The sequence below is a fragment of the Gymnodraco acuticeps genome, unplaced genomic scaffold, assembly GCF_902827175.1.
Source record: "Gymnodraco acuticeps unplaced genomic scaffold, fGymAcu1.1, whole genome shotgun sequence".
Taxonomy (NCBI): domain Eukaryota; kingdom Metazoa; phylum Chordata; class Actinopteri; order Perciformes; family Bathydraconidae; genus Gymnodraco; species Gymnodraco acuticeps.
The window spans coordinates 2,028,861-2,042,807 of NW_022990238.1; the positions used below are offsets into that span (position 1 = coordinate 2,028,861).

Sequence of the window (13,947 nt, forward strand, 5' to 3'; positions counted from 1 at the left end):
CAATATTGACAAAAAGGTTTCCTGACAATCTGAAAAGTTAAACTGCAGCTTCCATGGAAGAGCTGTGCTTTTGCTTCTGGTACAGCACTTGGCAGGGGAAGAGGAGAAACGAATGACGAAGAACACCAAGGCGGATTGATGTTAGTCAGGAGAATACATCTGCTGACAACACTAATTCAATCAGGAGAGACGGTTTTGATGAATACATATTTATTGCGCAAATGCGCAAATGAATGTAATGTAATTTTGGCGATTAGGCCCCGTTGTGCAGGAAGTATCATTCGGGAAGTTAGAGCCGATCCGATGAAACCCCCCTGGGGGGTCTAGACACTGGTGGTGGTGAATGGATAGTTGAGTCGGTCTGAAGAGGAGTGGTTTAGCTATTGACCCTCGATTCAGCGGTACGGGAGGTGAAAAGGGGTGGAGGAGGGTTGCGTAGTCACCTGAAATGACAGCTGTCAGAGGGGGAAGCGCAGATGTAAAAGGTTTGACAGAGCGTTATGATAGGCTCTTGGGAATAGAGCGAAGTGATTGATTAAGCTGAAGAGTGACGCCCCCGGTCACTTATTGAGAGGAGGGAGAGTAATAGGGAATATAAATACATGAAGAGTAAAGACGGTCTTCCTGGTTGAACTTGCGCTGAGCTTCATTTGTCAGGAATAGCCACTTGATAGAGAGGCAAGTTAAGGGATGTTTTGTTGAAGATTTAGCTGTCACTAAAAACAAAGTTTTAACGGATGCTTTGTTGCTTCAGAAAATAGAAATAAACAGAAATAACTAATAGAAATGGTGATACACTTTGGGACCAATCAGTAGGTAGCCTGTTAGTGACATTGAAAAGCACACCTATTATTATTATCCATTAATTAAAATAACTGCACACTAGTACTGAACCTGTTTGGCAGGAAGAGGACACATTTCACATAATTTCACTCAAAAAAATAGTCAATAACAAGTTTGGAAAATCATTTGATTATCTAACAATATAAACTGATGTTATCAAAAACCTAGAGCAGATAGATCCTTCAACAAGAACATGAACAATACAAGTGATTTGTATTGGTTTATTGGAGTGTATACCAAATCAAATACATGTATGCATTAAGAATCGGTGTGGATATTAAAAAAAAAAGTAAGTAACAAGAAACCAGAGAAGCCATCATCTAGATCTCCCTATTTCTCATATATGAATGAAAAACACGAAATACCATTCATTTGCAGTGAGTTTTGTGCTTTAAAATAAGAAAAAACAGTTCAAAATCATTCTTTAAGAAGCCTAGTCTACATCCAAATCAACCAGTAGTGCTGTGATCAATGTTGAGGATTTAATTAATTCATTGAAATGTCAGCCTAAACTAGAATCAGACATAAATCTGCCAAGAACTCCTGTTGCCTGAGCTAAGGTAAAAGCCTGTTGTATAAAAAATACCAAGATTTAAAGTGTTTAGTAAAAGTGTACTGAAAACTGGATTAAAAGGTATTTATGAATGCTTCTGGCCCGTGGCGGGGTTCTAGCTGATTTGGGCGGTGCACCTCCCATCGCATTAATTTTACTAATTGCAGTACTACTTTATAAACATTGAAAGTGTTAATTTGATAGAGATAGTTTACCCGCCGCCCCCCCTCTCTCTCCCCCATATTGAGGCGACCTGAGATCACCCCCGCCCTACTTTGAGTATGAGAACTTCCCTGCCAGATGCCTGCTGTGATAACCCTTCGACCCACAACACCAATAACAATACACTATATGAATTTGTTTTTTTTCATTACGCTTGTGCTGTCCCCATCAAAATGGCGCCCTGGGCAACCACCCATGTCGCCCATGTAAGGGAAACTTCTGCAACAATGGAGAGTCAGGACTCAGAGAGACACGAGGAGAGTTGGAGCTTTGATGTTAAACACTGAATGTTTAATACAAGTATCGGCTGGAGAAATTCACATCACAAGTCACAGCAGCAAAAGGTTCTGACTGCACGGGTGGGTTGCCATGTAAATTCTGCCCAGTATCTCTCTCGATAGACCTTTTAACTAGTTTACAGAGAGTTAAACCACATATTGGGGGATGGGGCGTTAACACCTGGAGACACTGAATCACTTATCTGACTCTTAGGCTCTGTGACCGAGAGTTGACCGGTCATAAAACTAAGACTAAGTGCTGGAGCACATTCCTTAAAGCTGGCGTCACACTCAGGCTTGGTCGTAAATGTCAACACACAGAAAAGGTTAAATATCTAGGAGTAAAGACAGAAATATTATTTGACAGCCCTTATCAATATCCGCCACTGCTTCTGGCAGACAACTAAAATGCTGATGCGCACAAAAGCAGGGGTGGGGTGGATGTCGCTATTGACATGGAGATATTACTTGATAGACTGTACAACATAATAACATTATCATCAAACTGCTTTTTTGAATATGATTTTGAAATGACTTGAATTAGGGAACCGCTTTATGCTAAAAATAAAAAACACTCAAAGAGAGATAAGAACTTAAAAACAATTGTTGAGACCCAATCCAGAGGCCTCATGTCTTTTATCCTCGGTATGTTATCAGGCGTCTGCTGTTAGTCTCCACGGATCTACCCTGAATCGCCACCAGAGAGACAAAGAGCAATGTTGTGAAATTGAATATTAATAAAAAACACTTATTAACAGTTTGGATCATCAGGTTCAATAAAACCTACCTGTACAAATCATGGACGCACTGAAGCTGCTTGACCCCGTTAATCAATACTGTAATAAAAGCACTGTTAGTATTTTAAGAAAACAAGTCATAATCCAGACGATATGAATATTTTACATTATGTTTAAATGGAGTTTTACCAAAGAATTGCATCATCATCTGGGCATTCGGTCAGTTCATTGTAGTAGTTCTTTACCATCTCAAGCTCCAAACTTACATCTAAAAAAACATATTGTTTCAAACAAGTGGATTAATTTAATACACTAATGGAAATGTATCAACTTTTTAATTACGATCAAATGTACAGTATTTGTTTGTGATTTAGTTTCCTTTACCTAGGATGTAGACACCATCTGTTTTGAGTGACAGCTCAATTGATTCCTGCATCGTGCTCTCCAGTTTCTCCAGGATCTCCAACTAAATCAGCATTGAAATATTTATCAATTATCACTGACGTTTTTGGACATGTATGTTTGTGTTGCAGTGTTCCGAGTTGAATTTCCCAACATGTTTAAAGGTCCCCTATTATACTGTTTTTTATATATTATAGGTCTCAGATATATACAAAACATGTCTCTGAAGTGTTTGGCTCCAAATACCAAACAGATCACCCATTGTAGCATCCCACAAACCCCTCTGTTTCAGCTCTGTTTCAAAAGTGCTGATTCTCTGTCTTTTACTTTAGATGAAAATAAGGAGCAACTCCCCACGCCCCTCTGAGAGATATTTGGTTAAAAAGAACACAGAGAGTGAATCTTTTTTCCTGAAACTTTCAGAATCTCTTTACACAGAGGGGACACACATATGTTTAAAAGACATGAAAAAGTGGATTTTGCCTGATAGGTGACCTTTAAGTGAAGAATTATTTCTGTATCATTACTGTATGATGAAATATAAAATGTGACAAACCATCAAGTCTCTCAGCTGTTCCATCATGGCGTCTTTAGCCTGAACAAACATGACGTTCTTTGAACCATGCACGTGCATTTCAATAGTTTCCCTCATGTTTTTCAGCGAGCCTTCTCCTCTAATTTCTTTTGCTCCTACACAAAACAGAAACATGTAGACATAAACATGTTGCAACATAAAAATGTGTAGAAGTGTATTTCTATGTCTGTAATGATCTTCTGTCTTACTGTCATAGCATTCTTTCATGGTCTCCTCGATTGTTGTTGTCAGGCTGCTGTAGATCGTTTTCTTACGCTCACGGATGAGTTTGTTGAGTTTTGTTTTCATTTTTTCTTCCTTAGAGAGAGAATGTGAAGCAGATATCAACATATTTTAAAATGAATAAGTTACAAACTATGCTCATCTTTCCCTTTATAGATGTTACCTGGAAAATCAGTACATCATTCAAACTGATAGGACCTGTTCACCAGAAAACAGGTGCTGTTTGCTGGTTTGCTGTATTGCCCTTTTTTTGCCCAATATCAGAATATTCTATTATAATCTTGAGTGTGTCTTCATGAATTGGGGCAGGGTCAGCTTTACAGCTGCAGTTAATTTTTCAAAGCCAACTCAAGATCATATTTAGTTATTCCAGTACAATGTATAATATACATTGTACTGGAACATGCTGAAAATGTACTATATTTAATAATATTGCTCACCCTTCCACTACAGTCTCCCTGGCTTTACAAACATATCTGATAACGTCTAATGAATAGGATCCTTTACCTCTGTCTTGAGAAATGTCAGCTGCAGTTTGACATTTTCGCACTCCTTATTCATCATCAGCTTCTCTGTGCCAAGTGAAAATGCATTGATGACCCCGTTGAATGGTCCACTGTTTCCTTCATTTCTAAAATAAATTAATACAAATAAATGCTTAAATTCTTAAGGCCTCAACAAGTTTTTCAAAAATGTATTTAAATGTATTGTACAACACAATTTATCCAACATAGGGTTTTATGTGTTTAAGTCATTTCTTACGGGAAGGTCTTCTTAAATTCCTCGTCAATGCTGTCGGTCAAACATGAAGTTAACTTCATATTGATGTTTATTGATTTCCCTTTTTTTGGTTTGTGGATGCCACCATTCTCAACTACACACTTCAATATCCTGTGAAATGCACCACCTTTCTTTGTCTGAAACAAAACAGAATTTTGTAAGAGACATATTCATATTTAGTGCAAAATTAGTTGTTTTGATTTAATTACAACTTAAATACTTACCGGATAAAGGACCGACTTTAAGACTTTGTCACATGAACTTTTAGATTTGTCAACCCCCTCACTGAGGCATTTTTCAAAAGCCGTAAGGGTCTCTTTCATGGGTTCCCTGATTTTATCAAGTTCAACACTCAGCTTTTCTTCAAGTCCTTTGCACACAGGCGTCTTTATGTCAGCCTGAAACCATACACAACAAATTCATTATTCAAAGCAATACAACCATAATACTAGCTGCGATTTTTTTTCAAGCCCTTATAACAACAACTACAAAAAACCCTTTAATTACTGTAGTAATGCATCCTCTCTGAAGCAACACAAACAGATTACATTACATGTAAGCAGTCTGTCTTTGACTTTACAATTTTTACACACAATTTTTGTGTATGCAGCTTATTTTCTATGAATGTTATTCATTTCTTTCAATATGAAAGACAATGGAAGATGTTACTTGATCTTACCCCTTCTCTGCTGCTGGCTCCCTGAATCAGAGAGAGAATCCCGTGAGCTCCAGACACATAGTTTAATGTCTCAGAGTGCCATTCATTCAGATCTTGCAGGAATTCCTGCAGTGAGGGAATTTCTGTAAAAAATGTAATATACTTACATTACATTCTTGAATTTACATGTTATACTCAATTAGTATCTCTACATATTTTTTGGAGGAGATACCATTTTGTCATCCGGGGTCACTTATGGAGACTTGAATCACCTGTGTCATCTCGATCTAGATTTTTCCTTCTCAAGAACTCTTTGGAGCTCACTGTGAAAACCTTGAAATATTCCTCACTGAAATGTTTCTAAAAAAATAAACAAGTTTCGATATAAAAGCAGGTTTTGCAGTTTTGGACAATATTTGTGTTTGATTTTCCTTCAATATAACTCACCTTAACCTCTTTTAGTTTCCTGAATTCTGCCATCACTTTTATCTTGGCTTGCTTGTTTTGTTTCAGTATCTGAGCACGAACACCAGCTGCTGACCTATATGAAAAGATTTGTATTTAGAGAATTACATAAACTGTATATACATTCCAGGATATCATATCACAAAGCATCTCGATCTTGCTTTCAATAACCAGTGATCACATGGAGGAGCTTAATCCAGCATCACAAAGTGTTTGTGAAGCAACAACATTAGGACAGAAATAAATGGCTGAGATGTTGAGGAATCAAGACACACATGAAGACATTTTAGAAACATGGATACTGTTTCAAGTGCACATTATATCCCTGAATACGATCAAAACCAGGATACTAATGTGCCTGTAAACGTAATCAAAGTTTCCATGGTTTATCCTCTTGGCCATCTCCGTCTCAAGCGTCAGTGTTTAAATTGGATGGTACATTTAACTGTGTACTTTTGGCATCTTAAAGTGGACCTATCATGCTATATTTGAAACATATATTGTAGGGCCATACCTATATAAAACATGTCTGTGAAGTTGTTTTTTCAAAATACCCAACAGATCATGCATTTTAGCCATGCCTCATTTCGCTCTATTTGCTCTTTTCCAGCCCTGTTTTTGCAGGGGGCTGATTCTGCTTTTGTGGCAGACTACAGCGCCACTTACAGGCCTGGCATATGTACTACAGCGTCTCCAGTGCTTTCGAGCAGTCTCTCATTCCCCTGATAGGTGGAGAGTTGCCCATATAGGCGGAACACCCCTTTTCTGACGTCAGAAAAATTCAAATAATAATCAGCTCTGTTGCAGCCCCGTTTTTAGAGATTTGGGTATGGAGGAAAAGAGAGAGGGTTGTGTTTTCTGACACTTGGTGAGTTCCCTGACACACCGGGGACACATATTCATGTTCAAAAGCGCATTTTGCATGATAGGTCCCCTTTAAACTACTTACTGATCATCTGAACCTCCAATATTATCAGACTTGGTGCAGATAAAATGAATTTGCCGACACTCGCCACCATTTCCCATGAGGCTGCAGGATTCTTCCAGGATCTCCCAGGATTCTGTTTCTGAAGCTGCTCGATTTATCTCAGCCACAATCCACACAGTAGAACAACTTCCAACAACCTGGAGGGGAATACAGCAAATAATAATGGTTACATTGTCAGTGTAACCTTCCACAATAATCAGCATTGCGTGTGGATAAATCACCTTTTTCCACATCCTGTCTCTGCTCTTGTTACGGTCCCCGTTTCCAGGAAGATCCACAAGAGTGACATGCTGGAGAAGACCATTCTTCGGCACCCTGACAGTCACACACTTCACCAGTGGCCAATACCACCTCTTCACGTCTTTAGCATCTTCCTCTTTTGACTCACTTCGTGTGTATTTGACAAATTTTGCAGATAATTCTTTAGCCTAAAATAAATAAGAAAACAAGAGGCAATGCAAGGTCATTTATTTTACATGAACAAACTTAAACTTTTAGTTAAAAGATTTAAAAGATTGTGTTAAATAATTATTACAGCATAAACTTTTTTTTAAAGAGTCAATTTTAAACCCTATCACTGAAAACACCAACATCTGAATTAAAGCAAAAAGTAGCAAACCTTAAGTTTATATTTTAGTAATGGGGAACAATTAGGTTGAACATTTTTAACATGATTTAAAATGTAAAGCTGATAGTGCCTTAAAATATCTAGGAGGTTCTTGCAAACAAGTTAGTTACTGGTAGACATTTGTTTTCCTTTGATGCATAAAGTAGGTTTACAGAACATGTACATATCGAATTTACGTTTGCATTGGGTGTTCTGTCGTGAAACTACACCAACCAAGAGTTTGTTTTATGAAATGATACAAGTATTAGTCCTACTTACTGTATCACTTGTCAAAATCTTACTCTTGGAATTGAGAAATTCAGGAATTTCTCTGAAATATTTTTTATCCATGAGGTTTTCAGGGGATTTGTTTCTCCATTCTTCTCCATACAGCTCTGACAGCTTTTCAACACTGTCTTGATAATCTTCGTCTTTTTCCTTATCTTCGTTATCACCAAGGAAATTAAACAAGGTCCACAACTCCTCTTTCCACTCCTAAAAAAAAAATGTTGTATTATTATGGCATGTTGTGTAGTCAGCATATATATTTATTTGCAGCATCATCATAAAAGTTGAAATAGCTCTAAGTTAACAAACCTATTTAGCTTATTTTACCTCTTTTGTAATGAACTCGATTTCTGCCTCGTACTTTGGGTTACGCATGTTAGCCTCCACTTTAATCATCACTGAGGTACATGCACTGATGCTTCCAGAGGGCAAGAGATCCTTCACTCCAATGATGGCATTTATCAGAGAGCTCTTTCCAGCCCCCGTTTTACCAAAGACGCCGACCACCTCCCTCTTGTCTGTCTCCAAATGTTTGATGCTATTTCTGTTGTGCAAGAGTTTGAATATGGGTTATTGATCAAATTAACAAATGTAACAAACACTAAAAGAGTGTGTCAAAATCAAGAAGAAATCAATCTGCATGTACGTACATCCTATTTCAGACTCATTTTCTGAGTTTAAAAAATGTGGACTTTCACAAATCACAACAGTGTCCTCAGTGCTGTATAATTTTGACAAGTTTACTATGGTCTCGAAAACACCAATACTTACTTCAGGAACTTGTTGAGCTTGTCGTCTTGGTTAGGTAGTTTCTGGTGGACACATCTCATGATGTTTTTCACATCAGACAGAATGACTTCTTCTGTAAGAGTAAAAGTAAATAACTATTCAGCAGGAACCATTAACCAGTATATCCATCAAGATGTATTCTGTTGGGAAAATACTGAATGTACTCTTTCAATATCAGAGTAGCACATGATAATAAAGGCCTAACTGTAACTGTGTACGTAACCGGATGTGATTACATAGATGAAGCTCATGAGACACTGTGTTGAACATACGATAGCTATGTTCCTAAGATTAACATGATGATTCAGCCACTAGGGAGATGCCATGTTTATTGCTTACGTGGGCCTTAGCTAATCTGAACTAAGCATAGAATAATGCTTTCAACCGGTATCTACAGTATGTATCTTGTGACTGTGATACACCCTCTTGTATAGAAGCATGTGAAGGACACTGTTCAAGGAACTAGTTGTACCATATGCTTATGTGATGACTACTTCCATTCTTGCAAGGATAATAAATACATGTTGGGCTGCACGATATTGGAAAAAACTGACATTGCAATATTTTTTTCCCCTGCGATATATATTGCAATATGAAAAAAATACAGGGATTGAAGAAAAGACAGTTTTTTTTTGTCCGCAAACCATCCTTTCTTGAACTTTAATGCTATACAATTGATATTTTTTTAACTATATTCAACCAGATGAAGGATTTTAATCACGGACGTCTGGATCTTAAGTTATCAGAGCAACAAGCTGAGCTAGCTCGGTTAGCAGCGCCAAACTGCCCTGGAGAAACACATGAAACTACTTTATTCAGTGTTTTTATTTGTAATCACCGGGTCCGTTTGCTTTGGAGATTTGATTGTGATTGGTGGTTTGCTGTGCATGCAGAGCCTGCATGTCACTCACTCAAGCACCCCTGACATGAGAGCCGCGCGAGTTTTCCTTTTGTAGCAAGCAGTAAAAATAATTTGATGTGACTATCGCGCATTATCGTCACGACACAGTATATCGTGCAGCCCTAAATAAATGTATCCTGATATTGAAGCTCAAGCCGGTGACGAGTGATATTCCCAATGAAGCAATCAAGAATACCTGAAAGTATCATCTTCATCATCTATACTATGGCAAGTATCTTCCAGTTTAAGGCCATTATAACTTAATAAGATGCGATGCAAGTTAATTTGTTGAACATTAAACACATTAAACACATTATACGTATTAACCCTAGTTTCTAATATTTTGGAAAGTAATGTAAATACCCGTGTATGATCCTTGTATATCCTCACGTGGTCGTTTTCTGGCTGGGGATTGCCCTTGGCTGGACTCACCCTGAAGATCCAACCTCCTCTTTCCTGGTTTTTAATTTTTTGTAAATAACATTTTTATTTGAAAAAATATAAAATGTGTCTCAACATTGTTTAGATAAAGCAGGTTCATTATTGTTTAAAAAATATCAATAAAACTGCGTATCTCACCTTTATCATTTGCTTTGTTGGTCGATGAACAAACCTGAGGATGAACATGAACATTTGAATGAAGCATTGCATTTCCCATTCAAAACTCTATGCAAAATTGAATCTTGAAATTGGCTATTAACTTTTTACTGAATTAACAGCTCTATTAAAAATGTAAATGTTCTTCAAATATCGATGCATGAAGGATTGAGTCAAGTTCCATAATTACAAGCATGGTCAATTTATTAAAGTAATCATTACCTGAGCAAAAACAGCTTCCTCATCAAACTCCCATTTACACTGCAAATAAAAGTGATACTCTTAATGGCCATGTAAATAGTTGAACAGACATTGACAATATAATATGTATGATTGTAATAAATGTATAAGTTGATACATAAGTTAATTGAACTGCATTCAACTAACTTGAACAGAAGATTCAGATGTTTCCGGATCTGTTGTGTTTTGTTCCTCCTAGTTAGAAAAGAAAATACTCTCAATTAAGTGATGAAATGTTTCGTAAAGGCTATGTCAATGATATATTTGAATACGTTGTCTTTAGGCATCATTAAAGCTTTTAACAGAGTCCACATAAAGTGAGATCAATGAGACTATTAGAGTATTTGTGTAACAGTGTATACATTACCAATAACAACTTGAGTCTTTTCTTGAATTTTAGTCTGGTTCCAACAATGGGGATCAACTCAGCAATTGTTTGATCATCCAGTTCATAAAGAGCTTCTTTGTCAATGTGTTGCTCTGTAATAAAAAAACAAAAATAATTCATGGGGGGGGAAGAGTGACAAATAATTATTTTTCTAATAAGAATGACAGCCTCCGAGCGCATTGCCTGGATTTCTGAGCTGAATTTATAATAGCGCTTGTCGATAATCTGCCTATAAACCACACGATGCTACAGAACATCATTACTTTGAGTGTAATTATGTTTTGATTAACTAAAATGTGCAAGATCTCAAAATGTTCAAAATGATAATCAACAAAAAAAATAATAAAGAATAAAGAAAATGATTTGGATGATCAATGTATACGACATAATACAGATAATGGTATATCATGGAGATTCAATGCATAATATGTTGTATATTTATATTTTTGCCCAACAAAAAGCAAAGTAATACTTTACCTTTAAATGTTTGTATCAATTCGCTGAGATCCCATTGAGTTAATTTGTTGTGAACAAAATCATCCATGATTAAGAATAGCAACTGGAAAGTAAACACAAACTGTTTAAAATCAACCAAAATACATTTTGTGATAGTTATGATCAATACAAATAAAATAAAAACGGGTTATATAAAGTTATAATGGCTGCCTAATGAAAGTGTTAATATGAAGCATGTTGGAAATATATGTCAGGAGAACACAAGATAAGCAAAAATAAATGTTTTAGCACAAGATCCGCTTAAACCAGAGTGTATAATATAAAGTTATGCAACACCCATCACTCGAGACGTATCAACACATACTGGTTTAACTTTACAGCGACAAGGCACGCATTCAAATCGATGTAGTTTGTTGTTTTGTTTTTCACAGCATCGTCCTTTAGATGTTCGAACGGGCAATAAGAGTCACTCGATCATCTTTCTTTATTTCATTTGTAGCTTTATTATACCAGGAAGTCCCGTTGAGATCAATGTGTTTTTTCAAGAGCCCAAGACCAATGTAGCAACTGAGCAACCACACAAGAAGCCCTAACACATTAAAATTAAAATACATCATATTACAATACAATTCATTTACAAAATACTATGAATCGTTCAAAGCTTACCCGTAGCGTGACGCCTGTTGGTATGCAGCCAAAATCAGGTTAACGGAGTCTCTCTCTCACTATCTCAATAACCACCCAACACAAACAGGAAAACGAAACTTAAGTCTCTTGTTTCCTGTAAGAGGCGCAAAAACGTTACTCCTCCCACACTACATTAATCACGTCTTATTTATTTATGTATTGCTCTTTAAATGCAATTTGAATTGCATTTGTGCCTGAAATGTAAAGCCCTGCCATTATCCTAATCCCTGTTAAAGTCGTCCTTTCTCTAGTCTAATCATGTTAAGTGTTTGTATACATCTTACCTCTTAAGGTAGAATTAAGACATTTAGAATGTGATGTCTCTTTAGTCGAACAATCCACCTCTTTATGATTGACTGACGGATTTGGCCTTGCACATATTTACCTATACGTATAAAAAGCAATATAAAGGCACTTTGCACTTTAGTCATAGTCTCACTTAATTGCCAATATTTGCACAATGGCAATGCACTTTACACACTGCATAATTGTATTTTTTAAAGTGTATCTTATTATTGAAGATAGTTTTTTGAACACTATTAACAGTTATCTTTTTTTGTTTTGTTACATAAGAGTATATTTAATGGAGATTGATTATCCTAGTGGTTCCTAATATGCCTTTGGCTGAGTAGGGTATTTTTAAATTGTTATTCATGTACACAAAGTTTATTGTGAGTAGCTTAAAATGTGTTTCAATATTATATTATCTGCTTATAAAACACTTTCAAATTAATTTCAGAATATACAGTCTGGCACACATTGTGCGATTCTTAAATGCAAATGATTAAGATTTACACCAGATAAGAACATATTTACTAGACAGGCTTGACTAAAGGGCAATTTCAGTAATCAGTTTAATATATGGTTCAAAAGGTAGAGAGGTAATTTTTACCACAACTTTATCAATACCATATCAGGTTGTATCTCCCTTTTTGCTCTCCCATCATATAGTTTGAAAACCTTTCTTTTGTCGAAGGATAGAAAGGGGTAAAGCTTTATAAACATTGTGGATGAATTCAAATGTACACGCTGTAGATTTGAATGTATATTTACCCAGCATCAACATATGAAACATAAGTGCTAACATGTTTTACTGCACCGCAGAGCTAATAAAATAGCTTCAGCGGGATAAATTCAAATTTACAAGCTGTAGATTTGTATTTACCTAGCTAAAGACACACCCTTGTCACCAACTGAAACATGAGTGCCAACATGTTTTACTGTAAGGGGGTTAATCCAAAAAGGCTGGGAACCACAAAAATCTGAAAAGTTACTTTAAGTGCAGGTAAACTATTCCCATCTGAAACACAATGGGGTTGAAGAATAAAGTAACAACTTCACAAAGTGTTATTAATTGCTGTACTTGAGTAAATGTACCTAGTAACACAGTATGTTAAAAAAGGTTGGGACGAGAGGAGAGAGTTATTGTCATTGTTGGTGCACTGGTGACTCCTACTGGTTGTTTGGGGTGTCTCACTCTTTACACCCTCCCTGATAATAGTTGATCTATTTAATATACGTTTTATACATAGAAGGTGAAGAACAGCTTTATGTATTTAATCTGTATGCATTTCTGATGCTGCTGGGAGTCTTGTGTGTTTTAAATCACTTTGCTGTACCAATCATGCTTGCAAAAACAGAAGTGGAATCACTATTTACTGCATGCTCTTCTTGCTGTTAACACCAGAGTGCAGTAGAAGTCAATATTTTTGCTTAACATATGTTTTGATTTATCCTCACAGTATGCATGTAACATTTGAACATGAATATTAAGTGTTTAAAGAGAAACAGTGAAGCTGAGAGAGACAGAGTGGCATTGTGTGACTATAATCAAAATCAAAACTTCTCCTCTCCCCTTGAATGACAAAAAACAGTCAGATTTAGACAAACTCAGTTGCAATTTTCAGACAGTCCATATCAGAATGATCAAAATAATTGATTTGAAGAGAGCAAGCAAGATATATTGATGTATGGGTGCAACCCATGTGTTACAACAGCACGTTTGTCGATCCATTGGGAAGTCAAGACAGTCCCCCTCCGTCAGAGCCCCAGTGCTTATGGCTAAAGTTGAGCTAATGACCAATTGAAGTCTGGTCATCAACATTTAAAGTAGTAGAAGAAGGCAACATTGTAAACTGTTGCTGCTTCATATACAGCATTTCAACAATGCCACAGAATAAAGCTCCACATGCAACCGTTGAATAAAATCAATAATCCTTACACTGTCAATTACAAGGATCATACAATTATA

The 13,947-nt window shown here is 36.5% G+C and overlaps 1 protein-coding gene across 2 annotated transcripts; it reads right to left on the reverse strand.

Annotated features, from left to right (window-relative positions):
• Window positions 1-1,050: 1,050 nt before the first annotated feature.
• On the reverse strand, window positions 1,051-11,797 carry LOC117548451 (nuclear GTPase SLIP-GC-like). Of its 2 annotated transcripts, XM_034219755.1 has the most exons (24): window positions 11,676-11,797; window positions 11,031-11,112; window positions 10,533-10,645; window positions 10,313-10,360; window positions 10,148-10,186; window positions 9,908-9,941; window positions 9,692-9,784; window positions 8,410-8,500; window positions 7,966-8,182; window positions 7,630-7,845; window positions 6,965-7,171; window positions 6,705-6,880; window positions 5,738-5,831; window positions 5,563-5,650; window positions 5,312-5,433; window positions 4,857-5,030; window positions 4,615-4,769; window positions 4,360-4,483; window positions 3,819-3,927; window positions 3,592-3,725; window positions 3,018-3,099; window positions 2,823-2,901; window positions 2,684-2,732; window positions 1,051-2,583 (listed from the first exon to the last, which is right to left on the reverse strand). In XM_034219755.1, exons 2-23 carry the CDS (start codon window positions 11,095-11,097, stop codon window positions 2,723-2,725), a joined length of 2,472 nt encoding a protein of 823 aa, XP_034075646.1. In that variant the 5' UTR covers window positions 11,098-11,112; window positions 11,676-11,797; the 3' UTR covers window positions 1,051-2,583; window positions 2,684-2,722. The 2 variants fall into 2 exon arrangements, 1 of the variants encoding a protein (XP_034075646.1); XR_004569338.1 differs by lacking the exon at window positions 3,592-3,725.
• Window positions 11,798-13,947: the final 2,150 nt, after the last annotated feature.